Source organism: Nesoenas mayeri (assembly GCF_963082525.1).
Source record: "Nesoenas mayeri genome assembly, chromosome: 2".
Taxonomy (NCBI): domain Eukaryota; kingdom Metazoa; phylum Chordata; class Aves; order Columbiformes; family Columbidae; genus Nesoenas; species Nesoenas mayeri.
The window spans coordinates 69,622,006-69,635,468 of record NC_137543.1 but is presented as its reverse complement, the minus strand read 5'-3'; the positions used below and the strand labels follow the sequence as shown (position 1 = coordinate 69,635,468).

General features: G+C 38.1%; 1 protein-coding gene across 2 annotated transcripts in view; it reads right to left on the bottom strand.

Moving 5' to 3' along the window:
- The window catches only part of PTPN3 (protein tyrosine phosphatase non-receptor type 3), a gene marked incomplete at both ends in the record, with an annotated part of 168,030 nt that overhangs the window by 85,153 nt on the left and 69,414 nt on the right, over positions 1–13,463 (bottom strand). For both annotated transcript variants that reach the window (XM_080339540.1, XM_080339541.1), the window contains one exon: positions 9,445–9,599. In XM_080339540.1, coding sequence (XP_080195666.1) covers positions 9,445–9,599 — 155 coding nt within the window. The remainder of the gene's footprint in view (positions 1–9,444; positions 9,600–13,463) is intronic.

The following is a 13,463-nucleotide window of genomic DNA, read 5'->3' as shown; positions in this document are numbered from 1 at the left end:
CAGCCATAAGATCCTGTACTTCAACTCCCACCTGCCCCTCAGCCTCCATACACTCAGCTATCATTCGTCCACCCCACTTTCTGCCTAGATGTCCCTCAAGACAGGTATCCCAGAAAAACTGGTGTAATTGGGGAATTACACAGGCAGCAGAGACCCAGAAGGGTAAGCATGGTATAATTTTCGCCAAACCAAACAAGTATCACCAACTTGTGCCAAAGAACACTGTGAATCATTTCTGGAAAAAAAAAAAAAAAACCACCCAACCACAAACACAAGGAAAACCCCCTCAACAAGAATGCAATCCCAAATATGCAAATACATAACAGTTTGCAAAGCTATATGGCATTTTAGGTCTAGATTTTTATATATAAAATTGCTGGACAGAACAAAAATCAGGCCGGTTTGCTTGGTATCTTGTCTGTTCAAAAAATTATAGCAAATTAATTTTTCATATGATCTTCCAAATATCACTCTTAAAAGCGGAAATAAACTGCACACATTATAAAAAGAAGAGGAAAATTATTTAGACTATAAAGACAAGAACTTTGTTCTGAAACAAATTTCTCAAGTTCTGTTTTCTTAAATAAATTTCTTAATTTTTTAAAACAGTCTCTTGAAATAAAGGACTTAATATATACACATGATAGTGACCACATTTTCGTGCATGGTCCCAGTTTCACTCAGTGCATAAGAGCATCACTTCATAAGCCAAAAACACAATAGTGTATTCAACCCTCTTTGTCTAGACCCTGTTTATTATATCACACTCTAGTCCTGTTCAGAAGACAGGGTACCACACTGTTGTAATTAAGGGCTTTAAATTGTAACATGTTCCAGAGTCTTCCCTTATCTCATAAAAGCATTCTTCCTATTTGAAAGATGGGAAAAGAAGAACAAAGATTCTAGCAAAAGACATCCACTTGGCCACCTTAATTTGGAGGATGGAATATCACCCCCCAATAATGCTAGAGCAGAACTCCCGCTAGGTCGTTTGTGATCTGAATATTCACTGTTTCTGCATCAGGCCTCAGATGCAAGGTAAGGTAACTGACAGTCTTTTGTGAAAAGCTGTACCCATTTTTCTGGAGCAAAGTCGCATATGAAGGAAACAATGTAGGCAACACTGGACTGTCTTCTGTATGAGACTACCCTTTCCCCTACAACAGTCTCCCATCTTGTTTACTTTTCACAACAAACAGTTGAGGTCTTGCAATAACCATGAGTCAACTCAGGCTTGTGAGTCTGTGCTACCATCCAAAGCAGCTCCTCTGTCTCCTTCTTCTTCCCCAGCTGCACATTCCCACTCCCCTACTTTCAAATGGGCTATTGTTTCTTGGCGTATTCAAACCACTGATCAAACCCAATTTTGTTCTGAAATAGCGTAGACCTAGACCCAGCTAAGAAACTGAAATCTCAGTGACACGTAAGGACCACGCAACCAAGCATTCCTCATGACACCCAGCCACAGTGCCCTGCACCTCTCGAGCAGCTCTGCCCAGCACCATCAGTGAGGTTGGCTCTGCTATGAAGACACTTGCTATCAGAGATTACACACATATGTACACACGAGGGCCCTACAAAAACAGCAGATACCACCTTAATCCTCTGAGACAACAGGCATTTCCTGACTTGAATACATTCATCTTCAGTACTGCCTTACTACACATACCATATTTGTCTCCCCAGGGTTGTGTTTTCATAAGCACAACATTAAAAAAAACTTTTGAGTGACATCACAACACCTGTACAACTAGAAAGTATAATTGCACATATATGGCACATACTTCTGAGAGGAGCTAAACAAGCAACTAAAGTTACATTGTGACCAAAAGCAGTAATTACAGGGGATGCAACATACACTTTACTGAAAGAAAGTGTTCAGGCATCTCAGGTTTCATTACAAATGAGGCAGGAGAAGACCACAGAGGGCAGATTCTTCTGCTAATTTTCTCTCTGAATTTCCACGCTTCTGACTCCCTGCAGCCTCCTTTCATTGCAACAACATTATCTCTTATTTCCCTTCTCTTTTCTCATGCTTCTGGCCCTTCATCCCAATTCAGATGCCTTCACTTTCTCACTCCCCACCCTCTCACAATTGCCCTGGCACACATCGATTGCTAAGCCTTCCCACTGCTGCCCTGTAAAGACAAGCAGCCCCTCTGCTACAAAATTCTTTCTCAGCAGTTGCAGTTCTCTCTTTGCAATGGCCCCGTGGGTCTCTCAACCCTAAATCCAGCTGCTTAACCAGTAGTAGTCTCTTCCATCTGCCTGCCTACCTGCCTACCATTTTCTTCTCCTCCTCCCCATATTTCCCTATCACAAGCAATTTTCAGCACTACTTTTCTATAGTTGCAGCTTTTCGTCTCTATTATTAAAAGAATCAAGTTTCTTCTGCAGTGCCCAGACCACTTACCCACTCCAGAAATCTAAGCTAAGTAAAAAATGTCATTTTGAATTGTTAAAATTCCTGAAGTTGAAGGGTTTTGTTGTTTTTCCTCAAAAAAATCTGAATTTTCTTGGCTTTATGAAACACCTAAATTATTTTTCAGCCTATAGACTTAAAAATAAAGATGTCACACAGCCCACACTGCACAATCTTTCATCTGTTTTGCACATAAACAGTTTTGAGATCTAGGTGTAAAGTGAGGCAGGCTAAGTATGTTTCATCACTGCTTTTGAATTTTGACATCCATTGCAACACAGTCCAAAGCCACAGTGGACTCTAATACTACGATGTGTCAACTGCTTTACAGGACATTATATTTTCACTCCCCTCTGCCATAAGCAGGCAAAACAACATGAACACTGCTCAGCTAAAGCGGACATTAGAACCAAGTTCACCTTAACCGTGTCAACCATTACAGCAAGTTGTTAAGACATTCTTACTAAATTCCTTGCCTTTCTACAAGGAGATAAAAATTTCCAAACTAGACTATTCTATTACAATGACACAAGCTCTTAAGGTATCTTAAGCATTTAAAAGTTTGTGGGGTTTTTTTACTAAACAAATATTCTCAGAGGTTTGCTTGTTTCTACTCTGAAAAGAAATTTCCATTTGTTTTATCTTCCTGACATCTATCAATCCTTATTCTGACTGTTAAATGCTTTGCATCAACCACCTCATAACCACACACCATTCACCTCTGTTTAAATCTGCCTTGAAATATATTTCACCTCAAGTCTGACAGGCCAAAAATTAATATTTAAAGCAGTCATAACTCAGAACTAACACTAACACTCAGAACTAACATTCTACCTATGCTACAATAATTTCCTGCTATATTTAGGGAATTTAGATAAGTAAAGTTTAATTTCTAGTAAGCTATATGATTTTGAAGAGAAAGAACTTCTTTATTATTTTTATTGTCAAGTACTGCCTAGAAGTTGGGGTGATCAAGACCCACTATCCTAAGAACTACATGAACATATAAATGAAAGATATTAGTTCTTTGGAATGGAGTGGTAAACCAGAAAGTAATCTTTTCAGTTTGTTAACTTCTAGAAGGTAAGTAGTAAAAAGTGACACTTTAAGAGGACAGCACAACATAAAGCACACGTCCCTGTCCCTTTCCTCGGCAAGAGCTTTGCCCCCACTTTTTGGCAATGATAACCTCACAGTTAAGCACCATCTAAGCTTTTGCTAATTTAGTGTCACTTTGGACACAATACCCATTGCCCCTCATGTGCTGTTTGAGGTCATCCTTTCTTAATTTAGCCTGTAACAGTCATCCACCACCAAACAGCTTGTGTCCTTTGGTCCCAATATGCCTATGAGCTTGAACAAAGTGCTACACTTTCTTTTAATTTCCCCACTAATTTTAGACACAGCTAATTTATTTTCTCTTCTGCTAACTCTGTCATTTTCTCTTCCTGGAATTTATTTAGTCACCTGATGCTTATTCAGAGCATGCAAGGTTTTGTTTAGCTACAATAAACAGAACAGCCTCTTCTTTCCTTAGGTCCAGATTTTTGCAGAGCATCCTAGTTGTACTTTCTGTGACTGCCTGACTGGAACTTCCCTCTTTTGTCTGCAAGTAGCCAGGATCCACATGTGACATTCCCCGGAGGGTGGCCTCAATGCCAAGACTAACCCTGTTAATGTTTCCTTGACACTGGCTGAAGATTCCTGCCTGGTGCGTAATAGCGCTCACCTTTTTCAGAACGATAACACATGAGCAGCTTGGCCTGTAAACTACCAGTGTTCTCTTCCTCGATTGTTTGCAACTGAAAATTGAGCTTAAAAAAACATTACCTCATCTTATGAAAGTTTACACTACTGATTTCCCTCACAGCAATTACTCCTTGGTCAAGATAACCTATCTGCTACCTCAAATTCCTGTATCTTTTTTATTGTTAATAATGCCTCACACCTTACATTTTTGATGTACTGAAAAATATTCAATACCAACATGCTAATGAAATTTGATAGCTGAGAACTCCATTAATGTCCTTGCACTGTTTAACATCTCTTTTTACAGCAAGATCTACTTCTACTTCTTGAGCCAACTCCCTGCCCATGCTGTAACTCGTTTAGATTCCATACACTCCAGCACAGTATTTTCCTACATAAAGGTCACACGAAATATTTATCTAAGCCCACAGAGTCTTGACCCACTGCATTTCCCCTGCCTCAAAAATGTTTTAAAACAAACATATACACAAGGTTAGTCATCCCAGTTCTAACTGTGGAAAAATCTCCCATCCACTAATTCTTTCCTTCAGCATTTATTATGAAGTCAGGCCCCAGGGCTAAGACTAACAAGGCTGCTGTAGGTCAGATCACTTTCTCACTGTCCTCAAAGGCATCATCAAGTTTCATACTGTCTTACTGTTTTCCAGTCACAGAGTATACTGATCTGCCTCAATATAAAACTAAATATTTGTTGCCAGTCTGAAACTTCATGCAGCAGTTCTTTCAGCATGCAGGGACACAGATTAGCACTAAACTGTCCTGTATTATCAAACAATATCTGATAGGAAAACATAGTGACAAGGATACAACAATTCTGCATAATTGTATTTTATTACAAGCTGTTTGAAATTATAAAACTCACACCAACAATTAAAAAAAAAAACCTTTAAGACTTGTATCTCTTCCCATCATTTTAAACATACTCATAGTATTTGTTGGTGTTAATTGTAACCATCATGTTCCTTCTCAAATACTAGAAGAAGGAGCTTAATTGAGATGGTGGGGAAGAAAAAAAACTCCTTACAATTTGCATTTCAAGTTGTGCAGCTTTTCTCATTATTACCGCCTCATCATTTTATTTCTAGAAAGAAACTATTACTAAAAGCCAACTAGTCTAAATGTGACAATCACAGGTACAAAGACATAAGTGTCAACTCAGAAAGATGATGCAATACAGAAATGATCTGACACAGTAAATTTTAACCTTTCACAAAATTCAATTTGCTGGAAATGGAAAGACATACTTCCCAAGTGGTCATTCTTGGTAAATGAGTCAAAACAGAGCAAGAATGGAAAGCTCCTGCATGTTTATACCAGAAGTTGCAAATAAATTTGTATTATTGCTCAATATACACCTATTAAACACACCTAAACATGGTACGTGAGCACATTCTATATATGCTAGAATGACAACTAATATTTTCCCCATGTAGGCAGAGGTAACTTCAGAGACAGAAGTGAATTAACCATATCAGAATATTCAAACACCTGAAATTTATTGGGAGGCTTCAAGAAAATATGGTTATAATTAAAGTCAAGTGTGAGCCTCCCTACCAAGTGCAGTCTAGCCTTTGTCTCAAATGTGTTTTTGAAACAAGAATGTTTGCAACTCTTAGCTTACATGCATCTTTATTCTTTCCCTGGACTTTGGACATGTTCCATCTAAATACTGAAACCCATAATGAGGGAAATACAACAAAGGCCATTTGAAGCTTGTGGAGTTAACGTACACTTCTATTTGAACTGAAAGCAATGTAGTGGAATGTACCTGTCTGTACTCTCGTGTGAACTTTCTTGATAATGATGACCTAAGAAAAGCACACACCATAAGCTATAGTGATTAACTCTTTGTGATACTATCAATACAAATTTCAGATTCACCAAAACTAGAAAGCAATGAACATAAAAGGCTAACACGTCACTACTCTACCAAATCCAAAAATGCAGGAGAAAAATGGCATTGTTTTCCTGAAATTAAATCTTTTTCTACATTTGTTCAGAGTACTGATATTCTTCGGGAAAAGTGCTTAATAAGAACAAATTCACAGGAATCAAACTAAGCAGCTGACTTCTGGTTTCTCAGTAGATAAAAAGTCCCTCAGATTATTTCCATAAGCAAAATCCACCTTCCTTCTTCCTTTGCCCAGTCTTAGGATGATCAGTTTTCATTCACAGTGCTACAGATACAACCACTGGGAAAAGGAAGTACCATCTAGCAGAATGATAGAGACCTACAGCTACCAATGGGAAAGTTTCATGAGCCCATGCAATTTGCTAACAAAGTTTGATGGAAATCAACTGTGTGGGCTTTATAGAGATCCTGTTGCTACAGAATTAAAAGAAAACCATATCTCCTCTCCCTGTTCCCTAAAAGGTTCAGTATTTGGTGATAGCATTAATGTTCTGCCATCACTCTAAAGATGTCACTTACTACAAGTTCAAAATTTCAGAATACATGAATTTTTCTATTCAGTATGTGAATAGGTTGTAAGATTAGACTATTTAACCTACTATCTTTGTATTAAATTTTAATTTATTTCACATTCACTTTTTAGCATCTGTGCAGTGCCAAAAATATTAGAAATTATGACTTAGGGATATCTATTTGCTTAAACTCAAAGTGAGATTCTCTCAAGCGCTTTCTTATCCTTGTCGGGTTTTTTTGGCACTTTATTTCCTTCTTTAATGCCCCTATGCCTTTGAAAGAAAGAAATCCTCTCACAGTAGGAATTCTGTGTTCAGATAGCTGCTACATGACAAAGCGATGCTCACTATTTTCCAGTTTGTTCGTGTTGGAACAAAAAGGCTCTTCAATTCCATTTATGCTATTACATGGAAGAAGGCCAAGCTTTGTTTTCTGCTTTTTCCCATTCACTTTCTGCTATTCGTGGCAGAAAAGTATAATCCTCTCTATGAACATAAAGCATACTTATGCATTCATGAATATTAGCCATACATACAAACTTAGAGCTTTCATAAATCATAACGAGGAACCACTAGCCTACAAACATGCAACACTGAAAAATTCCCAATCTTAATTTTCCACAGATATAATACAGTTCTTTTAAAGAGAAAATGCTACACACTTTGCTTTAAAAGAGGTGATCCTGTTCGTTTCAGTTCTCCAAACTCAGACAGGAGCAAAAATTGAACAGATTTCAGCAATAACAGTAAAAAATGAGAAAGCAAAACATTAGAAAATGTATTTACAACAGATTAAAAGACATGGTATGTCTTCTGAATACATATCTTGCACTTATGTCTAGTCACTTCAGAAAACACCTTCATTTTAATAAAGCATTATTACATTATTGAATATGTTTCTGTTTATTTGTCATACAGATAATCATGTCATGCATTCACATTACACTGAATGTCTTAAAAATACAAGTATCAATTGATCTGGCATCTAGAAATGAATAAAGCATCAAGCAAAATCAGATCTATAAATCATTGTCTTGATATGAAAAAGTTTCTCTACAGAAACATAGAAAGATTTCACTAGTGCAGAAAATGTGCTGAGATCAAAACTTATTTTCCCTTAATCCATGCCTAGCTGATTCCCAGACTGACCACAGACCTGAGTTAGTCTTCGCTCCAGACATAAAACCAAATGATGCTGGCAATTAAAATAAAAACACACACATTCGGGCATAAACTTCAGTAAGCTGAATTTTTCTTTTAACGTAAGTAGAACTTGGACGCAAACTTTCCACAGCTGACTTCAAACCCTTTTGAGAACTTGACCTTGTGACACAACCAGAGAGAGGCAAAGCCTGTTCCTAGGTAGTCGTCAAGGTTAGATAATCAGGAAGGGCCATCCTGGCAGATAAGCACAGGCTCCCTAAGTACTGGTATGAAAGCTCAGTAGTCAAAGAACAGAAATCTTCTGGTAAACTTCTTCCTTGTGTTAGCCCATTACATGGTGGGGTAGCCATGCTCACCATTTCTTTTCAGTAAAGCAATAATGGGTCCTGCATCACCCCTACAGCAGTTAAGCATCACAGCTGCAGTAAAGGACGCCCTTCTGATTCCCAGCTGGAGGCAGCAGGGTTACGCTGGGGATATGCTGAAGGCAGGGAGAGAAATCAGCTGGGTCTGGAGTTTCAAAACAGCTCCCATCTATCCTATTGCACTCACTGCTTAAGGGATGAAATGTGAAGCACAAGGTTCACCCGTACAGTACTGGACTTCAGGTCAAGCACTAAATCTAAAGCTGTGTAAATGCTTGTTTACAAAGGAGAATATACCACTCTGCATGGATTTCAAAAGGTTTTAAATTCCTCGTTTGTCAAAGGTCCTTGTGGGGGAGGGGAGGGCAATTATGCTAGCTCACTGACAGAGAAGGCAATCCTATAGGGCAGGGGTGTCAAACTCATTTTCACCAGGGGCCACATCAGTCTTGTGATTGCTTTCAAAGGGCCCTGGTCAAAGATATCCAACAACACAGCTTCCTCAGCAAAATGCTGCTTCTCAATTAGGGTAAATTGGATAAAGCAAGTATCATATACATAAACTCACACAATTATACTTAAATTCATCCACAGTTTTTCTGCATGGTCAGATAATTCTACTGAAAATTGACTGAAAGTATTTCCTTTGTTTTCATTTAAAAATGGACTAATACTTTTTTAATCAGTACTGAAGGTTATAAACCAAAATATTAACAAAATAAAATACAGTGCAAATGTAGAGTACAAGCCCCCCATTAATCCCCTTTCCCTCCCCGCTCCTAGTTAGAGACTACACTGAAGTACGAAAGACTGAACAAACTGTCCTACTAAGCCATGATGCCTTCACTATTTACATAATCTTTGCATTTCAGAAAATATGTACTGACATCACTACAGGAATCTACAAGGTCTTCTCCTTTTAGTACTTCCAGTACTTCGATAGGAGAAAGGGAAGAGCACATCGAAGTTTGGGAGTGCCCTTTAAAAATTAATTACTTATGCATAGCTGGTAACCGTCACTATATCTGTTTCTTCATGGTTTCCATATCATACAGAAGACCTTTTTCCAGATACAAATTGCATGCCATGATTTTATGACGTTTCAGTTGGTTGACTTTAAAGAAAATTAAAATAGCACTTTATAAATACATTTCATAACCAGTAATTTTGCAATTTGTAAACAGCAAAGCTATATCGTCAACAGTTTTTGGAAATCCCATGCCTCAGGGTCCCACAATTGATCTTCAGCGTGTAAACAAATTTTTATGTTTTTAGGAAAAAGCAGTTTTCCAAACTTACATTGACTTTGAAGCTTTGTACTGAGCCATCCAAAAAGTGGACGTTACAGATTATCTCTGATCGGGTTTTCTCTTTTGGTAGTTCTGATGCTCGTATGTTATTTATCCTCCCACCTAAGGCTCGTAAACGGGAGTTCATAACTATTGCTGAATAACCTATAAAACAAAAAATAGGTTTAATAACAGTTCTTATAATTCACTGTGTTTCATCTTCATTTTTTTCAGAGAAATCCACAACACCATGAAGGCCTCGTTACACCTCAAATACCTACAGTAACAAATGCTTCTCATATAAAAGAACAAGTTGTAAAATTAGCAAACTGTAAACCAGAACATCAGTGTATACATAGAGGGGCTTCCATGTTCTAAATGTACCCAGTTTAAGAGAAACCTCTGCACAATATATACTTAGATTAGGCATGGGACATTCTCTTAATTTAAATCAGTAAAAAACTAAAACACCTACTGTAAAACAGGAAGGCAGTGTCAAGACAAGTTTTTGTCAACTGTAACTAGTAAATCCCTCACCCTCATAAATTTCCTACATATATCTACATTTACCACACAGGTTTCACTACAATAAAACAATTCTGTTTACTCTCAACTGACAAGAGTCTTGAGTTAAAGCAGATTGCGTTATGTCAAAGAGTATTTTGTTTCAGAAATATATATATATATGCACATAAGCATCATATGTAAGCCAACCGGGATTAACATTAAAAGCATGTCAATATTTTACAGTCTAGCATACATAAATTCCCGAAGTGAGAAATTTATATCTGAGAAGAACATCCCTCCCCCCAAAAAGTTGTTTTGTTGGAGCTTTTTTTCTCTTTTGGAAAAACCTTCATGAACACCAAAACTCTGAAAATGAGTTTTCACAAATAGAAAAAAAAAAAAATAAAAAATCCCATCAAACAGAAAAAGCCATTCATTGAAATAAGAGTTGAATTAAATACAGTCAAGCCTGTAAACACTTCAAGCCTCCCTTCACTGGATCAGTTTACCAATTAACAACACATCATATAAAGCCAGTTGGCAAGCGAAGCAAAGGGTAGTTTTCCAGGTTAATTACCATACCAATTACCAAATCATACCTCACTTATTAGAGGCTAACTACAAAGAGACTTGCATAATAGAAGTGTTTCCCAGACAGCTGTCCAAGCTAGACAGGATCAACATCAGGATTATTTTGCAATCTCCTCTTACTTATGTATCTGCCTTAAAACATAGGCTGACTTTTCTTTTCAGCAGCTAAAGAAACGGAACAATTTAGATTAAAATAACTTAAAAATTCTGAAACATTGTATCTATTCACACATCACTACAAAAAGCAAATTTGAAATGCATGACGAGCCATAAGACTGTATAGAGCACCAAAGCCAAAACAGTGTAGGGATCCATCCTTGTTTAACGATGCATAATCTATACATAGAAGCAGCTAAAGCAATTCCCTTCTCACAGAAAATTCAGAAGTCAGACACACAAAAGCATTCAACAAGTACTCTCGCACATGTTCTGTTTTTTTGGTCAGCCCATTGACAGTCTGCTACTGTATATTTTCTGAAATCAAAACGTTATGTAAGTTGTCAAGACTTATTTATTTAGCCATCACATTGCATTTTTTCCTAGGAGATCAGCAGTATTTTCCTTCCATTCTTTCCCAAAGGTGTGAGTTTAGGGGTTAGTTTTTTCTGTTTTCTTTTGTTTTTAAAGGAGGGGAAAAAACTCAGAGGTGATCTTTAGGTGAATTCTGAACAGTATTTCCAGTTAAAATACTATACATGCCTATTGCTTTGAAATTGTTCTTGATATACACTCTGCAGTTAATTATAGCAAGTTAATATTTTATCCAGAAAATGAGCTTTCTTATTCAGCAATGGTTATTGCTAAAGAAAACATGCAGTTATCTAATTATGAAGGACATATAAAAAGGTGAGGACAGACTACAACTGGATGTGAAACCTTCATTCTCACATTCTCTAATTTTCCAAGCAGCTGAATTTTAAACTGTTTATTCAGCACTGTTTTATCTTTTACCAGAAAGCCAGTTGACTAATTGAATTATACTGCAGTCTTTTCTACCCTTTCCACCCTCAGAGGTCAAAAAAAAAATTTCACTTGCAGAAATAGCTCTCTACACACTAGTACACTGATTGGTAAAAGGAGAACGTTATTCTTTGCTGTGGGACAGCTTTCGGTAGCCAGATTCAAAGCTTTGGCAGTCTGTCATGCTCTGGCCTTCGGGTCTCAGTCTGCATTGCAACGCCCAGTGCTTCTGGAACTTACAGACTTCTCTACTCTTGGGAAGATGCCATTTGACCCTTCTGCTCACATTCCTCAACCTTTCTCACCTGACGCCCCCAATGTTTCCTATCTTACACTTGCGCTATTCACTTTTTCTAAGTACATTCTACTTCTCTTCTACCTTGGTCAGGCTTCAGCAGAGAACAATGATCACAGGAGTCTCCAGCACTCGCCTCCAGATCTTCTCGGAGAAATCAAAAGAATCATGTTCAGCCCCTGAATTCCTAGTGCCGAGTATGATGCAGGTCAAGCCATGCTTAGAGACCTTGCAGTAATTTTGATGGCTAATCCTAATCACTTTCCAGCAGAGCATTATAGCTAGTTCTTGCTACTCACCTGTTCAAGCTTCAAATACAGAAACCAATAAAACAGCATCAATAACATTTATACGTGTGTTTGCTATCCAGAAACAATCAAACAAAAAAACGAAAGAAAACCAAATCAACAAAAAAAGCCCTCTATTATGACTGTGAAAAAAAAAACCTGAAGAAAACAAACTGATTATTTTTATTTAACTGACTATGGAATAATAAAAATGAAAATTGTGAATGCTATCAAAGAGATTGTACATTATGCATTGTTGTCGCTGAACTTCCACATGTCCTCCAGCAAGTCAGACCTGCTCTTTTCTACACCACAGGCCCATTAATGGTCTGTTTCCCAGCATCCATAGAAGCTATCCAAGAATTAACAGTAACATTTACTTACATACTGACATTCATTATACAATCTGAGAGGTGCTTAGTTTCAGACTAAAGTCATGGTTGTTTTTTTAATGCTACTTCTTCACAGTTACATTTGTTTTAATACCTTCAGGTTACATGCTGGATGACCCAACCGAAATAGTAACTCAGAAACCCATCACAAGAACTTGAAATCTGTTAGTATGATCAGTTAGCTTCAAGTTCACAAATAAAAACTTGAAATCCATTGATTTTTACAATTTTATGTAAAATCAAACCAGTAACACAGTCACAGTTCGTGTTTACCGTGTGCAAAGAGCCCCAGCTGGGGCTGCCCTTGACAGAGCCAGCTGACAATGGAAACTCTGCCAAGGCTGGGATAAAGGGCTGAGTGTTCGGACACCACAGCCATTAGTCAACTAGAGCTCAAATGGCCACCTCAAGTCCCAGAAAACCACCACCAGCTGGAAGTTCTGAGCAGAGAAAGCCAGATTCTCTGCTTCCCACCTGCATGGCCTTCAACACTACCCTGCAGCCAGTAAGCTCCCGAGGAAGCTGTTTAATAAGTGTCACACCATAGGCACCAGACTAAGTAATTTTATATGTCCCAGCTTAACATGCCAAATTCCCACTAAGTCTGTAAGGAAACAACTTTGCAAATACCTAGTCTAAAGGGCAAGGGCAGGAGAACAGAAGAGAGGTGAGCAGCTGAGTTATTAGCACCTGATCTACTACTTTTGCTCCAAAATGTGCCCTTGTGGCCAAGAAGGCCAATGGTATCCTGGGGTACATTAAGAAGAGTGTGACCAGCAGGTCAAGCGAGGTTCTCCTACCCCTCTACTCCGCCCTAGTGAGGCCACATCTGGAGTACTGTGTCTCAGTTCTCAGCTCACCAGTTTAGGAAGGACAAGGAATTATTGTAGGGAGTTCGGAGTCTCCCACCTGGAGCAATCCCATGCAATCTACTCTAGGTCTACCTGCTTTAGCAGGTGAGTTGGACTAGATGATCTCCAGAGGTCACTTCCAATGT